At 58.7% G+C, this 20,911-nt stretch overlaps 1 protein-coding gene across 1 annotated transcript in view; it reads left to right on the top strand.

The window, feature by feature from the left end:
* The window catches only part of RIMS4 (regulating synaptic membrane exocytosis 4), a 59,975-nt gene that overhangs the window by 20,264 nt on the left and 18,800 nt on the right, over positions 1-20,911 (top strand). The window contains exon 2 of the mRNA XM_055138256.1: positions 19,889-20,027. Within this exon, the coding sequence (XP_054994231.1) occupies positions 19,889-20,027 (139 nt within the window). The remainder of the gene's footprint in view (positions 1-19,888; positions 20,028-20,911) is intronic.

Genomic DNA, 20,911 nt, shown 5'->3' with positions numbered 1-20,911 from the left:
CCGCCCAGGACCTGAGTCTCACCTTCTGCAGGAGTAGTCTGTAGCGTGGCGGTCCCGGTCCACAGCCCCCGCCAGCCGGGGTCGCTGCTGGGGGGTGTCAGACTGGTCCTGGCTGGCCACGAAGTGCCCCTGCCCTCAGCCCCTGAGAGATCACACTCCCCTGGAGGGAAGAGCCCCCCCTTGCCCCCCGGAGGAACTTCAGGCAACTCCCCCTCGCCCACAGGGGGACAAGACAGGGCACCAGGAGAGGGTCCCTGTAACAGGCCAGGCGAGTCCCAGCCGGCGACGTGCCTGGTGCAGCTGTGGGTGACCGTGGTCTCCTTCGTGCTCTCTGACCTCCCTCGCCCTCCTGCACGTCTCTAACCCTAACCCTGGGGGCGCTCGCTGCCCCCCTGCTGTCCAGGCCAGGCTCATTCCTCGGAGCCCCTGGCCAGTGGAAGGACAGAGAGGGCAGAGCCTGAGACCTAGGACAGCGCTGCCCGCGTGGTGTCTGCAGTGTTGAGCACATTCCCGGCGTGTGCTGGGCCGCGTGGCACGTGGCTGGCCAGCCCCGATGGTCTGGTCAGTGCCCCCGGGGAACTGCCTGCTTTCAGTGTGTCTGGTTTTTGGTTCTCATCGACACGGGATGTCCTGTTCCTTTCAGGGGTTCCGCCCATCCTTTGACACCTGTCTGCCTTGCACAGTGACCAGAGGTCAAGGCGAGAGCCCTCCCCTTCCCTGGACAGAACATGGTTCTTATGGCGGAAACTTCCAATGCTTGATTTTTAAAGCTTTTCATCTAAGTGGTCCCGTGGGGCCTGGACCAGGGCTGTGGGTGCCGTACCATGAGACCCTGAGACCCTGAGCCACATCCCTGCCTTCCGCAGGAAGGGAAAGGGCCCGTGGGACAGAGCTCCGGCTCATCAGCATCTGTGTCCGTTCCAACGCACGGTCATATGCTCGCTGGGTAGCCTTGGGTGAGTCACAGCCCTCTCTGTGCGCGAGTCCCCCTGTCCCTACAAGAGTTCAGATGGGGCCTTCGGCTCTGCACGTGCCTTCCTCCCGTCTGTCTAGGCGGCACACGGGGACTCCTGGCAGGGGGCGTGGCGGTGAAGAGAGCACAGCCGAGAGTGCAGCATTGCGGGCCGGAGAGATAGGACAAAGGGGAAAGTGCTCGCCTTGCTCGTGGCTGACCCAGTTTGACCCCCAGCACCGCACAGGGCCCCTCAGCACCTCCAGGACTGATCCCTGAGCACAGAGCCAGGAGCAGTCCTTGAGCACCGCTGGGTGTGGCCCCCCAGCGCGTGAGAGGAGAGAAAGCACAGTCTCGAGCTGCCCTCCTGCCTGGGCGCTCTCTCCCCCATCGCCCGGCAGGGCCCCGACTCAGCGCCAGCACCTCACTTGCTTGCCGCCGGGTCTCCAGAGGTCGTGTAAGGCCCGTCCCTTGGGCGCGGGCGGGATGCGTGAACGAGCAGGGGCTGGGGCAGGGAGGGGGCCGGCAGAGGGCCTGTGGTGGTACCCAGGGGGCAGAGACATGGAAGGATTCCCGTGGGTGGGGAGGGGCCTTCCTCGGTTTCTGAGGCCGCAGACCGTGGTCTCCCCGTGCCGACCACGGAGCCACAGGGGCGCCCCCGGAGGCCTGGGGGCTTCCTGCCACTGGGGCCGGGTGGGCCACCACAGCCCGGGGATTATTTTGGCTTCTGCCTGAGCCTCTGTCCTTGGAGCTAAAAATAGCCCAGAGATGGGCGCCCAAGGATGCTCTGTCCTTCTCTGCCCAGAGCAGGCATGTTTTGCCACCTCGTCTCAGGGGGCTGCAGCACAGCTGGTTTGAGACGCAGCAGCTTGGAGCAGGGCCCCTTCCCACGCCCAGAGGACAAGCACAGGCCGCCTTCCCCGGCCGGGGATGGCTCTGTGTGAGTCCTCGGATGTCCCAGCTGGAAGGACTCTCCAAGTAGGCTGACACCTGGCCGGAAGCCCACAGTCCTCCAGGCCTGGGGCCTCAGTGGACATCACCAATCAATCACCCCTTCCTCCCGGGGACCATGGCAGACATCACCAATCAATCACCCCTCCCTCCCGGGGACCATGGCAGACATCACTAATCAATCACCCCTCCCTCCTGGGGACCAGCCAATCAGAGCACCCTTTCCTGCCAAGCCCAGGCATAGTCTAAGAATTCTTAGCCCTGGGTATTTTTAGGCAACAGCTTACCGGAGTTGGCCAAAATTAGGGAACACCCATTTATCATCATACTCTGGTCCAGGCCCCCAGTGGTGCAGCAGCTAAAACTCGGAGAGAGGCAGAAATTGGATGTTCTACTGGAAGGCCGGAGTGGAGCGGGACCCAGACCCAAGAAGCCCAAGTCTGCGGGGGCTTCCCCCACCCCCAGCCCCTACTGCGGCCTCTTTCCCATGAGCACCAAGGCTGGTCTCTCCAAAGAAAAGTTGTCAGCCCACGGAGTGCGAGCCTCACAGTTGCGTGCCCGCGTTGTCCGTGCTGGTGGGTCCCTTCTCGGGGAAGAGCGGGGCCTCTCCGGGGTGCCCGGGAAGCTGCCCACGGAGCCAGTGACACAGGCGACGGTCCTGCCACTCCAGGGCACGAGCGTTCGGCCGGCAGCTCTGGCTTCACCGTGGAGCTGTTAGACCTGCAGTCTCGGGCCGGGGGACCGGCTGGCGCAGAACCTGGACATGAGGCTCGCGAATGAGCTGCCCGGTCAGCCCCTTTAGATGTTCCGGCTTGAGGAGCACCAGGCTGCGGGTGGGGAAGGCAGCTTCCGCTTCTGCACCTGCACGGGGTCCCCACCCGGGGCTCCCGACAGACCTGGCTCCCGCCCGCCTTGGGGGAGAGAAGAGAAAGCAGGGTGGGCAGGCCGGAGAGGGCCCAGCTGCTGGGCCTCCGGGCTCAGACCAAACCCAGGGAGGCGTTTGCACCTCATGTTTGACTCTGCTTCCTGCCCCCAACTCGGAGACCCAGCCATGACCACGGGGGAGGGAAGCTTCCCTTCCCTCCCCCCCGCACCCCCCTCCCCACAGCCCCTCCAGGGGGCTGAGAGCCCCGGTGGTTTCCTCTGAGTGCGGATTCCTCTGGTCTCAGCCGGTCCTGGCTAGTTTTTCTGGGTCTGGCAGGCTCCAAAGGAAGCTGAGCATGCATAGGTAGGGAAGGGTGGCTGGGGGAACTGAGGCACAGACAGAAAGCCTTCCTTGGCGGTTCCAGAGGAGGGGACCCCCCCAGCCCCAGGCCCCCGCGGGCCACGGTGTGTTTACACCCGTGTGTCTCTGTGGGGGTCAGGAATCATGTGCTTTGAGGATGGCACATGGGGGGCACGGTCTGCACTGCCCAGGTCCCCCCTTGCCTCTGCACGGATCTCCATGTGCCCGCCTGAGCTCGGAGTCCCAGCAGAGACCAGCTCTGACCAGAAGAAGCCTTTTCCCGCCAACCCCAAGGGCTCCTCTCAGGGTCAGGGGAGGACCGGGAGCGATAACAGGGCCTGGGATATCAGACACATGCGCGCGCGCACACACACACACACACATACACGCACACCTATACGTGTACATGTAAATACATTCACACACACTAGATCAGAGGGGCTCGTATTTTGTCTTACAGAAAAAAAACTGATATGTAAATAAGTATTCAGCTTTCTCCTGGAAATCAATCTTCTGGGGCTGGAGCGATAGCACAGCGGGTAGGGCGTTTGCCTTGCACATGGCCAACCTGGGTTCTATTCTCCCGTTCACCGCCAGGAGTAATTCCTGAGTGCATAAACCAGGAGTAACCCCCGTGCGTCGCTGGGTGTGATCCAAAAAGAAAAAAGAAAAAATTTGAAATTCATCTTTTTTAACACATTGGTATCTGCACTGTAATTGCACTAATTAAACCACGTCCACGTGTGAGCTACCATTGGTGCACAGTGGGGTCAGCCTGTGAGTAAACAGACAGTAGCCACCCCTTTTAGTTGCACCTGAGGCTCCTGCCACCCTCTGGATGGTTCCCGTGCCCCTTGGGGGGCTGTACCCCCCTTTGGGAAATACTTAATAGCTCCAGTGTGTCCATGTGTAGATGTGAGCTCTGTCTATGTAGAGACGGACTTTATCAGATGACAAACGGCACCCCGCCCCTCACTGAAATGGTGCCACCCGTGGGTTTCAGCGTATTCACAGTTAGTGGAAGCCACCAGAGTTGATGTAGCATATTTACACACACACACACACACACACACACACACACACACACACACACACATGCAGAAGAAGCCCACTGGGTGACTCCAAAGTCCCCTGTGCTAGCCAAAGGCCTAGTTGCTTTAGATTTCTGTGGACTTGCCTGTCTGGGCTCTTCATGGGACTCGCCTCGGGCTGTGTGACCAGCCCCCTTCATTTCACATAATGTTTTCGAAGCTCATTCGAGTCGTGGCGAGCATGTCCTTCGTTCCTTTTGGTAACTGGATGATAACAAGATCATGGAAATGTTCACTAATGACTACCCATTCATACCCAACATAGTAGACTTTCCTACCATCTATGCTATTAATAATGATGTATGACTTATGTAATACTTTATAGTCTCGATTTTAGAATAGTTTTCAATTGCTGGATATGCTGCGTTTTAGGGTTGGTATTTTTTAAATTTGTTTTTAATTAAATCACAGTGGGATACACAGTTACAAAGTTGTTCATGATTGGGTTTCAGTCATACAGTGTTCCAACACCTGACCCTTCACCAGTGTGCATTTCTCCGCCACCGTGTCCCCAGTTTCCCTCCTCCCGCCACCCCCGCCTGCTCCATGGCAGGCAATTTCCCCCAGCCTGCCCTCCACACCCCATCCCTTCTCTATCCTAACTGCCCTCTGCCCTGCCACCTTGTGGCAAGCTTCCAACCATTGGTTGGCCTTGGATATTAGTCTCATACTATTATTTTTATATCCCACAAATGAATGACATCATTCTATGTCTGTCCCTCTCCTTCTGACTCATGTCGCTCAGCCTGACACTCTCCATATCCATTCATTTATAGGTGAATTTCATGACTTCATCTTTGCTAACAGCTGCGTAGTATTCCATTGTGTGGATGTACCATCATTACTTTATCCATTCGCCTGTTCTCGGGCACTTGGATTGTGCGTGTCGGTTCTTAGCACTGTGAGTTGAGGATGACTTGGGTTGTTTCTACCTATTTTGTGTTTGTTTAGGGGCCACACCCAGTGACACTCAAGGTCTGCCCTGGGTGGTGCTCAGGGGCTCCTGCTATACTGGGGGTCAAACCTGGGCCCGTAGTGAATTGCACATGTGCTGAGTCCTTGGCATTCTCTCTCGGGCCCCGCCCTGTGTTGCTTCCGGCCTTCCCTCTGCTGTGGCTGTGATGATGGGGTGGGTTGAGCCTTGGCTGTGCTCTTGCTTATGGGCCTGCCAGGCTCCACACGCTCGGTGGCAGTGCTCATGCAACCTTGGTTGCAATATGCCAGCGATGGCAGGTGCGGTGGCAGGGCCCGGGACCCCAGACAGCAGTGCTCCTGCATCCCACTAGGCGTGTGGGGCGGGGGTGGGGGAACCGGAGGCTTCCGAGCTCGCTTTTGGCTAATGCGAATAATGCCGAGGGAGCACCGGTGTGCACCCGTCCGAGCAGACCGGAAGAGTCCTGCATCCGCGCCCCCACTTACACGCCCGGGACCATGGCCAAAGCGCTTCTGTCCCTAAACCTCCGTTTTCTGAGATTCTGGGACTTGGGGATGCTACTGTTGATCGCAGTGTTGTCAGGGAGAGTGGCCGTGGTCTGCCCAGTGCCTTTATCTTCCCGGGACAGGCCCCGGCTGCCATTGAGCTCCGCCGACAGGGAAGGAGAGGATTGATTTCACAGTGAGGGGAGCCTGTGTCCCTGCTGCCTGCGGACAGCAGATCAAAGAGAACCTGATGGGTGGAGGGAGTGCTCGGCCGCTTGCTGAGTTCTCCTGTGTGTGTGTGTGTGTGTGTGTGTGAGAGAGAGAGAGAGAGAGAGAGAGAGAGAGAGAGAGAGAGAGAGAGAGGAAGGAGGGAGGGAGAGACAGAGAGAGAGTGGGTTGGGGGAACAGAGACAGAAGACTCTCACCTTTGACCTTTTCACATGACTATGGAAAATGCTCATTTTTCTCTTGTACCGCAAACAGCATTTGAAACATACACAGAGAAAAGTGCCACGGATGGAAGTTCCTCTCCCGGCCTCCCCAGTGGGGGCTCTGTCCTTTGTCCCCACAGAATCCCTGGGCGGAGCCACAACTGGGCGTTTAGTATGACCAGCCTTGGGGAGCCAGGGAGACGGGGAAGTTATTGGTTAGCGCGGCCCCGCCCAGGGGAACGCACCCTCCCCTCAGCCCTTCCCGCCTGCCCCCTCCGCCCGTTGCTATTTTCCAAGGGAGCCGAGGCCCGAGGTGCTTTGCCCAGGAAGGATCCGGGGATGCTTCCCAGCCTCGGCCCGTCTGTTCTGGCGCCGGAGCTCGGGCTCTTGGGAAGACGGGGGCTCGTGGGCTGTGTTTGGTGGTGACAAGTGGACAGAACACCTGGCCCGGGCCCGACGTCAGGGCCAGGTGATAGAGGTCTGGGGGTGATCCTGGAAGCCTGGTGGGTTGGGAAGCGCCACCGTGTTGCCTTTGGCCCAGAAGCCAACGCTTCCCAGCTCGGGGTCAGCGCGTGTCGCGTGCTGGCGTGGCTCCGGGGCCAGGCTGTGTGAGGGCACTCACTGCTCGCTGTCTTCTCTCCAGCATCCCGGAGCTGCCCCGGCTCCAGGAAGCCCCACTCCGCTCACTCCTGCCCTGCTCAATGAGCACCCGCCTCCCCCGCCTTAGCTCCCCCAAGTGCAGTCTCAGTTTCCTTGTGGGTCCCACCTCTCTGGCTCCTCCCCCCAGGCTCTGGCTTGTCAGCACACCCCCCTGCCTTACCCCCTCAGGAGGCAGCGCCTCCGTCTACCGTGGAGTCTTATTATGATCTTATTGGCAATCAAGGGTAATTCAGCCTCGCGATAATCCTCCTTACGCCCCAGACCTCGTCTCTGCCCCCGCTGCAGCGTTCATGGCTCTTCTTCCCCGCTCCCATGGTGCCGTGTGTGTCTTTGCCCTTGAACTGTGCTGGGCTGTCATTATAACACCTTGCGTTAAATTGCCCCCTTGTCTGTCTCCTGATAGACGGGGAGTTTGAGTAAGGTCGGGGTTTAATTCAGCTGAGTGGGAGTCTGGAGCGCAGACCTGGCTCCGAATAGGCGCCTGGTAAGAGTTTGTTGAATGAATGATAATCACGTATCCATTTCAACCCCAAAACACACACACACACACACACACACACACACACAGAGGCGTGTGTGCGCATGCACATACAGGAGCATGCATGCACACATGCGCGTGCACACACACAGAGGCGTGTGTGCGCATGCACATACAGGAGCATGCATGCACACATGTGCGTGCACATACACACAGACAGAGGCGTGTGTGCGCACGCACATACACAAGCATGCATGCACACACACAGAGGCGTGTGTGCGCACGCACATACACAAACATGCATGCACACACACACACACACACATACACACCCCAGCTGTATGATCCTTCAGAGCAAAGACTGGGTCTTAGGCAGGGGCCTAAGATGAAGAAAAGCTTGGTCCAGGAAATGTACATTTCATGTACACTTAACGTACATTTACTGCACCTTTCACTGGAGAAGTGAGAATATTCCCTTCCGGGAGCAGAATACGCCCTCGTATAAACGAACCCAGTTCCTCTCTCAGAATCTCCAGGTGCTCAGGCGTGGTAGAGACCTGGGCTCGCTCCCCACTGCTGGGGACTGGGGAGATAGTCCTGTGGGCAGGACACTTGCCTGGGGCACGTCCCCCACACCCCAGGTGGTCCTCCAAGCCTGTTCAGGAGTGATCCCTGAGCACAGAGCCAGGAGTAAGCCCAGAGCACCACTGGCTACAGCCCCCAAACCGAGACCCAACCAATCCCAGACACATCTGTTCTCCCTCCGCGGTTCTGAAGCTCCTGACTCCTGCCGCTCGCTTCCCGTGACCCCACCCCCACTCTCTCTGGAAGCTTCCTCCCTCTGGGTAGGAAGGAGCCAAGCACGGGCGGGTCGGATGTGTGCCCGGCCCTGGGTTCCAGGCCCAGACCTGCGTGTCCTCCCCCCACAGAACCGTGTGGGCCCGAGCACTGCCTGCCCGGCGGGGGCCACGACACAAATGACAAATGACAAGTCACACCCCGGTCTAACCAGTTTTGATTGGTGGTTTTGGGGCCCCACCCAGCTGTCAGGGATTACTCCTGGGAGGCTTGGGGGGACCCTGTGGGATGCTGAGGACCCAACCCAGGTCGCCCACGTGCCGGGTGAACACACTGCCCACCAAACATCGCTCCGGGCTCTCTCGTCTGTGTTGGGGCTGGGGGTGTCGCCGGGCAATAGACAGTTGCTTCACAGGAGTGATACGCTGGGTTTGGTCTGTGGGCCACAGAAGGAAAAGAGTTCCAGCTGACCCTGCCCAAGAAAGGGACCTCTAGGTATTCATTCACCTCGGGGCCAACTTCCACTGTAGCACTGTCGTCCCGTTGCTCGCTGATTTTGCTCGAGCGGGCACCAGTAACGTCTCTCATTGTGAGACTTGTTGTGACTGTTTTTGGCATATTGAATACTCCACAGGGAGCTTGCCAGGCTCTTACCGTGCGGGCGGGATACTCTCGGTAGCTTGCCGGGCTCTCCGAGAGGGACGGAGGAATCAAACCCGGGTTGGCCGCGTGCAAGGCAAATGCCCTACCCGCTGTGCTATCGCTCAGCCCAGGGGCCACTTTCTCTTCTGAAAATAAGGGCGGGGGATGTGGTTCATGTGTCACGTGCACGAGACCCGGCAACCCCCTCAGGCCACCTTCCCTAGTCTTCTGAAAACAACACCGCTGTCACTGTGGGGTTCAGTGGAGAAGTGTGTGCGGCACCGCGTGTGGACGGAGCCAGCGGGAGGCTGTTCCTCTCTGTTGGGGGGCGGGAGGTCGCCTCGGCGAGCCATTGGCAGGATTGGGGTTGGCTCTACTCGTCTTTGGTTTGGGGCAACCCCGGCAGGGCTCAGGGCCTGCTCCTGGCCCCGTGCTCAGGGATCAGTCCTGGTGGGACTTGGGGGACCAAGTGGGGTGCTGGAGGTCGAACCTGGCGTGGCTGCGTGCAGGGCAAGCGCCCTTCCAGCTGTTCTGTTGCTCCAGCCCCAGGACCCGTGGTTTAAAGCTCAAGCGAAGATGTTTTTCTGTGGTCTTGAGATCAGACCCCCTTGTGCGCTGAGCCTCCTGCCTCAGCTCCTGCTCAGGACCCGGACAGGAGCGGAGGCTCTAGCAGTGTGTGTGTGTGTGTGTGTGTGTGTGACTGTGTGTGTGTCTGTGTGTCTATGTGTGTCTGTGTGTGTCTGTATGTGCCTGTGACTGTGTGCATATGTGTGTGTCTGTGTCTTTATGTGTGTCTGTGTGTCTGTGTGTGTCTATGTGTGTCTGTGTCTGTGTGTGTCTATCTGTGTGTGTCTGTGTGTCTTTGTGTGTGTCTGTGTGTGTCTATGTGTCTTTGTGTGTCTGTGTATGTCTATGTATGTCAGTGTGTGTCTCTGTGTCTTTGTATGTGTGTGTGTCTGTGTCTATGTTTGTCTTTGTGTCTGTGTCTGTATGTCTGTGTCTGTCTTTGTGTGTGTCTGTCAATGTGTGTCTGTATGTCTGTGTGTCTGTGTCTCTGTGTGTCTATGCGTGTCTCTGTGTGTCTATGCGTGTCTCTGTGTGTGTATGTCTGTGTCTGTGTGTGTATGTCTGTGTGTGTATGTCTGTGTCCTTGTGTGTCTGTGTATATTGTCTGTGTGTTTGTGTCTGTGTGTCTCTGTGTGTCTGTGTATGTGTGTCTGTGTCTCTGTATCTGTGTCTGTCTGCGTCTGTGTCTCTGCATGTCTGTGTGTGTGTCTGTGCGTTTTTGTCTATGTGTGTCTTTGTGTGTGTCTGTGTATGTCAGTGTGTCTCTGTGTGTCTGTGTCTATATGTGTGTCTGTGTCTGTGTGTGTGTCTGTGTCTGTCTGTGTCTGTGTCTCTGTATGTCTGTGTGTGTGTCTGTGTCTGTGTGTGTCTGTATGTCTGTGTCTGTGTCTGTGTTTGTGTCTGTGTGTGTCTGTGTCTATGTGTGTGCCTGTGTGTGTCTGTGTCTGTGTGTGTCTGTGTCTGTGTGTGTGTCTATGTGTGTGCCTGTGTGTGCCTGTGTGTGTCTGTGTGTGCCTGTGTCTATGTGTGTCTATGTGTGTTCCTGTGTGTATCTGTGTCTGTGTGTGTGTCTATGTGTGTGCCTGTGTGTGTCTGTGTCTGTGTGTGTCTATGTGTGTGCCTGTTTGTGTCTGTGTCTGTGTGTGTCTATGTGTGTGCCTGTGTGTGCCTGTGTGTGTCTGTGTGTGCCTGTGTATGTCTGTGTGTGTCTATGTGTGTGCCTGTGTGTATCTGTGTCTGTGTGTGTGTCTATGTGTGTGCCTGTGTGTGTCTGTGTCTGTGTGTGTCTATGTGTGTGCCTGTGTGTGTCTGTGTCTGTGTATGTCAGTGTGTGTCTATGTGTGCCTGTGTGTGTCTTTGTGTGTGTCTGTGTGTGTCTGTGTGTGCTGCACTCCCAGGGAAGGGCACGTGGGACCAGCTGGGATCAGCTGGTGGCAGCAGTCCCGGGGGGACGCCCCCTCTCCCGGCCTGGCCCAGCATCAGAGCCGTGTCGGTGGCTCCCTCCCTCCAGGTCCCCAGCTCGTCCTCAGGGCCTGGCGGGCGCGACAGGAAGCTGAGCAGGAAGCTGAGCGCCCCTGGGCAGGAGGAGGGCGGCGGCTGCTGGGCGCAGGAAGGAAGCCCTCTCTGGTGGCGCTGGCGGAGGGACCCGCACCCCAGGCCCACGGCGCCGTTTCCAACCGTGCGTTTTCACGGGACCTGAATGCTCACATGTGCTTTGAGGACGGCTCGCCCGAGCACGACCTGCTCTGCGCCAGGCAGCGGGCAGGCTGCTCTCCTCCGCGGGACGGGCCCGTCCCCGCAGCCCTGGGTTTTCAGAGGAGGTTGGAGACGTCGGTAAGGAAGGCCGACATGTCTGGGAATACCGAGCCCCGACAAGGCTGACCACGGCGGAGAGAGCAGCCCCCGGCCTGTGGAGTGCAGGGGTGGGGGGGAGAGGGTGGCCCGGGCCCCTCTCCCCTTTCAAACCACCCCCTGACCCGACCCAGCGCTCTTCTGTACAGGAGGCTCCTCTGGTAGGAGCCTCGAGGGAGCCAAGTCACACTTGGATGGTGACATCGTTGGGGCGTGGGGGCCCCGTCACCCCTCAGCCCTGGACTCCACGTCTGGGAAGCAAAGTTGGAAAGAGTCATCTGCATCACGTGTCGCGTGGACGCCTGCGCTCTCGTCTCCCTCCGCGCCCCGGGGTCTCTGGGGAGGTGAGGGTGGGGACTGGAGCCGCTGAGCTCAGTCTGCCCAGCCTGGTGTCGCCTCGGGCGAGCGGCTGAGCTGGCCTGCGCCTGCTTATTAGCAGAATGGGGACAGCACTCCACGCCCGCGGTGGCTGAAGTGTATGTGTGGAGTGTACGTGTCCCAGTGCCGGGCACAGCCAGTGCTAAAAATAATGCTCCCTGCTCTAATTGCCTTTCTCTCTCTTTTTTTCTTTTTCCCGTGCATCCCATTCCTTATGAGTGCTGGCTTTGAGGGTGAAGGGACGTTAAGCACATCCGTATTCAGGCATAAACCACGGAGTGAGACTCTTTTTTTTTTTTCCCTAAAGGAGAGAATTTGCACTTTCTCTCCGGGGGGGGGGGGGGGGACACATCCCCCAAATGAAGGCGATTCCCTTGAAATGCGCTGGCCGGGCGCTGTTCTAGGTGCTGAAGGGAAGGAAGTGGCGAGGGTGCCTCCTGGCCTCCGCACCCAGGTGACCCAGAGACTCCTCGGAAGGCGGCGTGGGGAGCAGAAACTGGGAGGGGTGGGGAGAAGGTGGCCTGTGCCTCGGGGGTCGGGTCAAGGATATCTTTGTGGAAGGGATGGCATTGGAACCCAGGGGCGGAGCCTAGTGAGTGGAGCGGGGTTGAGTGGTTCATTGAAATACAGTGATCCGAGGCGGGTAAGGCACTTGCCTCCCACGGACCTGACCCGGATTCGATCCTCGGCACCCCACAGGGTTCCGGGTGGATAGTACAGCAGGGAGGCCGTGTTTGCCTCGCAAGAGGCTGACCCGGGTTCGATGCCCCAACATTCAGCGTGGTCCCTCAAGCACCTCCGGCAGTAATTCCTGAATGCAGAGCCAGGAAGTGACCCCTGAGCATCACCGGGCATGACACGAAAACTAAAAACAAATAAAAACAAACAAACAAAAAACACCCCGTGGTGAACTGAGCCCGCGAGACCTGGGCCGGGACTCTGGCTCACCGTTTGTTGCTGTGTCTGTCCTTGAGGGGGAAAAAAATCACTCAACCTTTTGGACCCTCATTGTCTTCCCCTGTAAAAAAAATTTTTTTTTAATTTATTCTTTTATTGAATCACCATGTAGGAAGTTACAAAGCTTTCAGGTTTAAGTCTCAGTTAAACAATGCTCGAACACCCATCCCTTCACCAGTGCACATATTCCACCACCAAGAACCCCAGTATACCTGCCCCACCCCCCACCTCCCCAGCCCCCCACCCCGCCTGTGTAACTGGTAAATTTTACTTTACTTTCACTTATTAAAATTTTTATTCAAAAATTTTTACAGGCTGTTTTCCTCGTGTTGGATTCATAACAGCTAAATTTGTGTCATGCTGCAGTTCACCTAGGAGGTCCAGGAGATTAAGTGCTGTCATGGTAGGACATGGCCTAGTCGTTCATCTTTTGGTGTTTAAAGCTGAACTTTAGATGGGGAGAGCGAGGAAGGGAAGAAGGCTAAGGAGAGAAAGCAGGGTGGAGAGATTAATAAAGGTGTATGAGCAACAGGAACTATTTAGGGGGTGGGGGTGGGGGTGGAGAGACCAGTGGGGGCTGGGGGGGGGGCGGCAGGTCACGGGGGACGGGCGGGGATGGGATACCTGGGTGTGAAGCATGAGTCTCCTTTAAGGCAGCGGGACATTTGGCAGAGTTGTCCCTGGGATTGGAACCGTGATGTAGGTGTGAGTTGTTTTTTGCATTATAGAATTTGCCTTACATAATTAATACGTTGGGCGCTGAAAAGATTCAAAAGGCAAGCAAACAAAAGAGAGATCAAACCTCCCCTGTTGGCCGCCTGGACTGTAAATTGGTAAAACTGCTTTAGAAAATCACTTGGCAGCGTTCCCCCAAGCCAAACAAATGCTTACCCTGTGACCCAGCGGTCCCCCGGGGCCTGTTTCAGAGGGACTCGGGTGCAAGTGTTCACCGAAGTGACCAAAGCAGCATTCTCTGTAAAGGCCCTTGGCAGGAGGGGAGTCAGCGCCATCAGCAGTACAACGGCCATGTCCGTGGGGTGGGCTTTGCACACCGGACCTCCCCAGCAGCAATAATCAGCATCCTCCCAGCACACGCTGCGCGGGGAACAGCTATGAACGGCTGTCACAGAGCCAACGGCATTTCTGCTGTGTGTTTAACAGTCTTAAAACTTCATTTCAACACCATGATTTACAAAGTTGTTCACCATACAGTTGTTTCAGGCATTGACGTTAGTTCCACCACCAGTGTGACCTTCCCTCCCAGTTCCCCAGTTTTGCACCCACCCCCCAAGCCAGCCACCTTCGCAGGCACAAAATAGCTGGCATTGCTTGTTACAACACACACTGAAACAAAAATTACTTTTTTTATTTTGGGGGTCACAGCCGGTGATGCTCAGGGGCTACTCCTGGCTCTGCACTCAGGAATCACTTCTGGCGGTGCTCGGGGGACCACATGGGATGCTGGAAGTTGAACCTGGGTCAGCTGCGTGCAAGGCACACGCCCTACCCACTGTACGATTGCTCCAGCCCCCCAAAATTACTCTTGTATTAATAATTGCCTTTGTAGTGGGGGTTGTTGCTCAGGTGGATGGGTGACACACGGGCGCTGGCCCTCTGAGGTTACACAGGCACTCGCCCTCTGAGGTTACACGGGTGCTGGCCCTCTGAGGTTACACGGGTGCTGGCCCTCTGAGGTTACATGGGTGCTGGCCCTCTGAGGTGGTACATGCACATTGAGCCACCATAATTTTGTATTTTATTTATTTATTTATTTATTGGTTTTTGGGTCACACCCGGTGATGCACAGGGGTTACTCCTGGCTCTTCACTCAGGAATCACCCCTGGCGGTGCTCAGGGGACCATATGGGACGCTGGGATTAGAACCCGGGTCGGCCGCATGCAAGGCAAACGCCCTACCCGCTGTGCTATCGCTCCAGCCCCGAGCCACCATAATTTTGAGCAGAAGAAACTATTTTTTTTTCTCTTCCCAACACAAGTCCAGGCTCTTTATATAAAGCTCAAAAATAGGTGAGGCTAATATCTGGTGTTAGAGGTCAGGATGGGACTTTTTCTTGATGTAGTGAGATTGGTCCAGACAAATAAATCAACAAGCAGAAACCAATGGGATGCAAGCAGGCTCTGGGAATGCTTCTTTTGCCCCTTCTCTGAGTGCTAGTTACATGAACGTATTTCGCATGTGAGAATTCCTCAAGCTATACGTTTCAGGTGTGTGCACTTTTCATTGTACTTAAAGTTTTGAAAACGCTCTTTAATCTGTCTCCTCTAACAGTCTATTCCCTACAGTTATTCTCCATGAGCAGTTTGATGTATAATCTTTCCAGAATGTTCTGCCTCTGCCCAAAGCTCCAGATGCAGACACACACACATCAGTGTATGTATATAACAGTGTGGCATTATGTCTTCGATAATCTCCTGCACGTGCAGTTGAGCTTAACACACAAGGGGCTGGAGCAATAGCACAGCGGGTAGGGTGTTTGCCTTGCACGTAGCCGACCCGGGTTCGATTCCCAGCATCCCATATGGTCCCCCAAGCACTGCCAGGAGTAATTCCTGAGTGCATGAGCCAGGAGTAACCCCTGTGCATCGCCGGGTGTGACCCAACCCCCGCCGCAAAAAAAAACACAGATGTGGAGGTAGTTTTGCACAGTGCCTTACAGGGAGGCCTCGGTGGGCTTCCTAGCCAAGGGGCAGCGTGTCACTGGGGGCTGTGTCGTGTGGCGACCTGGTCCCCTGTTGCTGACAGGTTAGTTAGCTCAGCGTTTCTTTTGAGTCCGTGGTGCCGTGGGAAACCTCTTCCTGCATATCTGTGTTCTCCTGTGACTGTGAAGAGTGGAGTAGTCGGGGTCTGGAGTGGTGTCCCGAGGTAGTTCAGCTGCCAGTGGCTGGCGGGTGGGGGGGCTAGAAGCTGAGACACCAGTTAGGAGGCTGTTAAAATAATTTCAACTTGAGGGCGGCCCCCTGGTTGGCCGTGACGGTGGGGCCGGGAGGGCGGGAGCCGGGAGGGGCCGAGGCAGCCCCCGAGTTGGGGTTTGTGACTCCCAGCCCCGCCGCCCTGACAGGGGGTGACTGTGGAAGCAGTGGGTGGGCTGGGCTCCCAGACAGGGACACAAGGCGCCTGGGCAGGAGGACACGGAGGCCCAATACTGTCGGCCACGGGCGAGCACCAGGGGTCTGTTTCGGGCCCCCAGCGGGTGGGGGGAGCAGGAGCCGGCACCCACTGTCTCCCGCCGGCGCGATCTGCCAGCGAGCTTGCTGCAGCACCTGCACGGGGGCGGCCCAGCCGGCCAGCAGGCCTGTGTGCGCCTGCAGTGGACACGCCGCTGCTCAGGGCCAGCTGCAGGGGTGAGGCTGTGCGGGGTGTGCGCCGGGAGGCTGCTGCGTCTGGAGGCGGCGGCGGCGGGCGGAGAGCTGGAGCCTTGAGCAGGCTCGCAGGAGCGGAAAGAGCAGCCAAGGAGAGGTGGCAGCTTCGGGGCCCTGGAGGGAGGCGTTGCAGGGGTGGGAGGAGGTGGGACAGAAGGACAGATGGCGCACCAGGCACCAGCGCGGAGGGAGGGGGCGGGGCAGCGCAGGGCAGGGGGTCTGAGGATGGCGGCATTTGGAAGCCAGGCAAAGTCCGCTGAAGAGGAGAGTCTGAGCCGTGGCAAAGTGCTGAGGGCCACGTGCTGCACGAGCCCCAGGAGCACTGTCAGGTGGGGCCCGCAAGCCTGGGAGGGGTGGGAGGAAAGGAAAGTGGGGGAGGGAGGTGAAGCAGGGAAGGGGAGAGAGAAGAGGAGGGGAGGGAAGGGAGAGGAAAGACAGAGAGGGGAGGGAGGGGAAAGACAGGGAGGGGAGAGAGAAGGGGGAGGGAAGGGGAGAGGGAGGGAGAGGAGGGGAGGAAGGGGAGAGAGAAGAGGAGGGAAGGAGAGGGAGGGGAAGATGGGAGGGGAGGGGAGAGAAGAGGGAAAGTGTGGGGAGAGGAGGGGAGGAAAGGGGGAGGGGAGAAGGAAGGGGGAAAAAGGGAAGAAGGAGAGAGGAGGGGGAAGGGGAGGGAGGGAGGGGGAGGAGAGGGAGGGAAAGTGGCTGCAGGGCAGGGACCTGTCCTGTCCCCTTGTGACCGAGGGGCAGGGGTGCCGAGGCAGTGCGGGGGGCAGAGACGGGCCCCACCGGCAGCGCTGGGTCCCGCCTTCTCCCTGGGGTTCATGCAGAGCGCGGGTCACCCGGAGCCCTGGGCTGTGTCTGTGCCGTGGCCCCTGCCGTGTGCCAGGCCCAGCAGTGCGGGGAGGGCAGCGGGTAGGAGCTGCCCCGGGCGGGGGGTGGGCCACTGCTGAGAGGTCGCGCCCAGGGCTGTGACCCCTCCCCCGGGGCTGCGTGGGGCTGGCCTCCGTCCCCAGCCCCCGGGAGCACGCATCAGACCTGGTGAGGGGCACGGGGCTCGGGGCGCCCCAGGGAAGCCAGAGGTGCTCCGCGGCCTGGTGCTCAGTGAGTGTGTGGCTCTGGATCCTTCTCTGGCTCCGCTCCTCAGACCCGCTGAGGAATTGAAATGGGGCCAGGAGGCTGGGGTCAGGCTGCAGACGCAGGTCAGGGACAAACTGAGTCACGAGGGACGCGGGTGTCACCCACGTCTCCCTGCCACAGGCATGTCGTGTCTCTCCAGGAGGGTCCCTGGAGGGCAGGTGCTACCTCCGCACACGCCTGTGGGAGACATGAAGTCTGAGGAACGGCACAGAACACTGAGACCCATGGGCATGCGGGGGACACTCAAAGAACACAGAACACACAGGCAGACACTCAGAGAACACGGAACACAGGTGGATACTCAGAGAACACAGAACACACAGGCAGACACTCAGAGAACACGGAACACAGGTGGATACTCAGAGAACACGGAACACAGGTGGATACTCAGAGAACATGGAACACACAGGCAGACACTCAGAGAACACGGAACACAGGTGGATACTCAGAGAACACGGAACACAGGTGGATACTCAGAGAACATGGAACACACAGGCAGACACTCAGAGAACACGGAACACAGGTGGATACTCAGAGAACACGGAACACACAGGCAGACACTCAGAGAACACGGAACACAGGTGGATACTCAGAGAACACGGAACACAGGTGGATACTCAGAGAACATGGAACACACAGGCAGACACTCAGAGAACACGGAACACAGGTGGATACTCAGAGAACACGGAACACACAGGCAGACACTCAGAGAACACGGAACACAGGTGGATACTCAGAGAACACAGAGCACACAGGCAGACACTCAGAGAACACGGAACACAGGTGGATACTCAGAGAACACGGAACACACAGGCAAACACTCAGAGAACACGGAACACAGGTGGATACGAGAACACGGAACACAGGTGGATACTCAGAGAACACGGAACACACAGGCAAACACTCAGAGAACACAGAACACAGGTGGATACTCAGAGAACACGGAACACGCAGGCAGATACTCAGAGAACATGGAACACAGGTGGGTACTCAAATATGGAACACAGGTGGACATTCAGGGACCTGTGAAGGTACAGGTGGACATACATGAATGAGTTCTGCCTTTGTGTGTGTGTGTGCTCTTGGTGTCTTTGGGAGAATGGGCATTTGTATGTTGGAGTTACAGATACAGTGGGAGTTAAACATGAACTGTGGGAATGTATATACATACATGTGTGTATTGCATATGTACAGGTGTGTGTGAGATTGTATGTGCATGTGAGTTTATGTGCATACGTGCATGGTGAGTATATGTGCATGCATGTGTGACAAGCTGTGTACATGCATGTGTGCATGTGTGTGCATTTGTGAGTGTGTACATGTGAGTGTATGTGCATGTGTGTGAGCTTATGTGCATACATATGTGTGTGCATGCATATGTGAGTGTATGTGTGTGAGATATGTGCGTGTGTGTATGTGCATACATGTATGTGTGTGTATGTGTGTGAGCATGTATGCATGCATATGTGTTTGTGGGAAAGTCTGGATAAAAGCAGACACTTGGCTTGGGGAATTGTTAGTCCTGGCCCCCTCCCCCCGCCCAGCAGGGAAATGCGGTTTGGGCCATGCTGCTTTCCCCCGTGGGGGTAGCAAGCACCCTGGGAGCTGTGGGGTCTCCCGGCTGGCGCTGGAGTTTGTGGAGACACAGGAAGTGCCCTGGCGGTCTCCCCCTGCACGCTGCAGGCCTGCGGGTGTGCCCTGAAGGCTCAGGTCCTGCCACCCCCCCCCACACACACACACAGTCTCCACCTCTGCACAAAACACAGCCTTCCTCTGTGCCCGAGTCCCGGCGCTGCGGGCGCCTTCCTCCGTGCCCATGTCCTGGCGCCTTCCTCTGTGCCCGCATCCCGGCGCTGCGGGCGCCTTCCTCTGTGCCCGCGTCCTGGCGCTTCGGGCGCCCTCCTCTGTGCCCGTGTCCTGGCGCCTTCCTCTGTGCCTGTGTCCTGGCGCCTTCCTCTGTGCCCGCGTCCCGGCGCTGCGGGCGCCTTCCTCTGTGCCCGTGTCCTGGCGCCTTCTTCTGTGTCCGCGTCCCGGCGCTGCGGGCGCCTTCCTCTGTGCCCGTGTCCTGGCGCCTTCCTCTGTGCCCACGTCCCGGCGCTGCGGGCGCCCTCCTCTGTGCCCGCGTCCTGGCGCTGCGGGTGCCTTCCTCCGTGCCCGCGTCCTGGCGCTGCTGCTGCTGGTCCCCGGCAGGGTGTGACCCCAGAACGCTCTCGGGGTGCGCTCACGACGCCGTGGTTGAGCACCTTCAGGGCTGGCTCCTGTTCCCGCACCCCAGCCCTTGGGAGGAAACGGCAGACACACAGGGAAGTCCTGGGTGAGAGGGGTGTGAGGGCCCAGGAGGGTCCCCAAGATCCTGCCGCATGACACACGCGGCCTCAGGTGAGCCCGTCTCCCGTTTCAGTGCCAAGGAGCTCCGAGGGGCTGAGACTCACCCCTGCGCCCGCCAGCTTCCCGCAGTGGGGAGGAGCTGCCGTCCTCTGGTCCCCGACTCGGGGAACATGCGTCCCCAGCCCCAGGGGGGGCTCTCAGCGCCTAGACAGAGCTGGAGGCTGCCACCAGACCCAGTGGGTGGCAGCTGCCGGCCAGAGGAACCCGACAGACTACCGGGCGGGTCCAGGACGGGACACCGGGTCCGAGGCCTGCAGGGCCAGGGACAGAGAGAAGGAGACTCAGTGGGCCTCGGGTCCCCGTCACTGCAGAGGAGGAGGGGAGGTCAGGAAGGGTTGCAGGGGAGGTGTGACCTAAGAGAAAGGGGGGCGGGGGTCACGGTGAGAGCCCCCATGCGGGCCGTGTGCTGGGGCGCGGGGCAGGGAGGGGGGTGTGGGGAGCCACAGGGAGAGGAAGCGTGTGGGGACGGGGCGGGGCCCAGGCAGGGCAGCGCCTCCCCTCTATCCCGCCCCGTGTCCCCCCGCCCCGCAGCAGACGGCTAGCCGGGTGACCCTCTCTGTGCCCCTTGGCCTCTCTGCCCAGCAGGGGACAGCCGGCGGCTGAAGGGCGCCATCCAGAGGAGCACGGAGACCGGCCTGGCCGTGGAGATGCCCAGCCGGACACTGCGCCAGGCCAGCCACGAGTCCATCGAGGACAGCATGAACAGCTACGGCTCGGAGGGCAAGTGAGTGTGGGCCGAGGCCGGGGGTGTGGGGAGGCTGGCTGGGGGGGGGGGGGCTCGGGCCCCCCGGCTGCGGCTTCCGAGGAGAGGGAACCCTCCCGGCCCCGCCCGGCCACTCGGCTGGGCGCTGGCTCTCCCCCGTGTGTGCGGGCCGCTGCCCAGCCTCAGTCTCCTCGGCTGGAATATGGGCTCCATGGAGCCTCCCTCGCGGGGTGTCGGGGGCGTCCCCGTGTCACTGCTCCGGCCCTGATTTTAAAGTGCCGGCTTTGCTTTCTGCCACCGCGGGGCCTTGAGGGCGCGTCGTTAGCCACCGGCCTCCGTGCCTGTCGGCGGCCCCAAGTCACCACCACCAGGCAGGGACCCCGAGGTCCTGATTACCCGCCACCCCTGCCCCCATTCTGGTAACCTCGGCTTTGGTCTTCAAGACTGAAGAATTTGCTTCGGTTTGATTGGGGGTCCAGGCAGCCTAGCAGAAGGAGTCACGGGTCTTGGTGCTTTCGGCCTCTTTGGGAGTTTGGGGGGTTGCCCAGGGCCTGGTCCCCCCGGGGAGTGCAAGTTTCACAGATGCCCTTGCTTGGGATGTTGCCGGAATGCTCAGAGAGGTTGAGGAGTCATCCGGGGGCCACACAGCTTGTGGGTGTGGGGGTGGGTGGGGGGCAGTCAGGAAGTCCGGAGTCCCAGCTCCCAGACGGGGGTGGGGGCCATCAGCACCCCTGTTGCTCCCACGAGAGGCCTGGGCTTGGGCAGGTCCACACGCTGGCCTGGACACAAGGCCACGGAACAGCAAGTTTGTCTGCAGTGAGACCCCCATCTTCCCTTCCCTGTCCTCTGAGCCGTATGCCACCGCCTGGGGGACCCCTGAGCCTGACCCTCCACCACACACACTG

This window comes from Sorex araneus, chromosome 5 (assembly GCF_027595985.1).
Source record: "Sorex araneus isolate mSorAra2 chromosome 5, mSorAra2.pri, whole genome shotgun sequence".
NCBI classification, from domain to species: Eukaryota; Metazoa; Chordata; class Mammalia; order Eulipotyphla; family Soricidae; genus Sorex; species Sorex araneus.
Note: the sequence above shows the minus strand (reverse complement) of the source record. Positions and strands in the feature narration are given on the sequence as shown.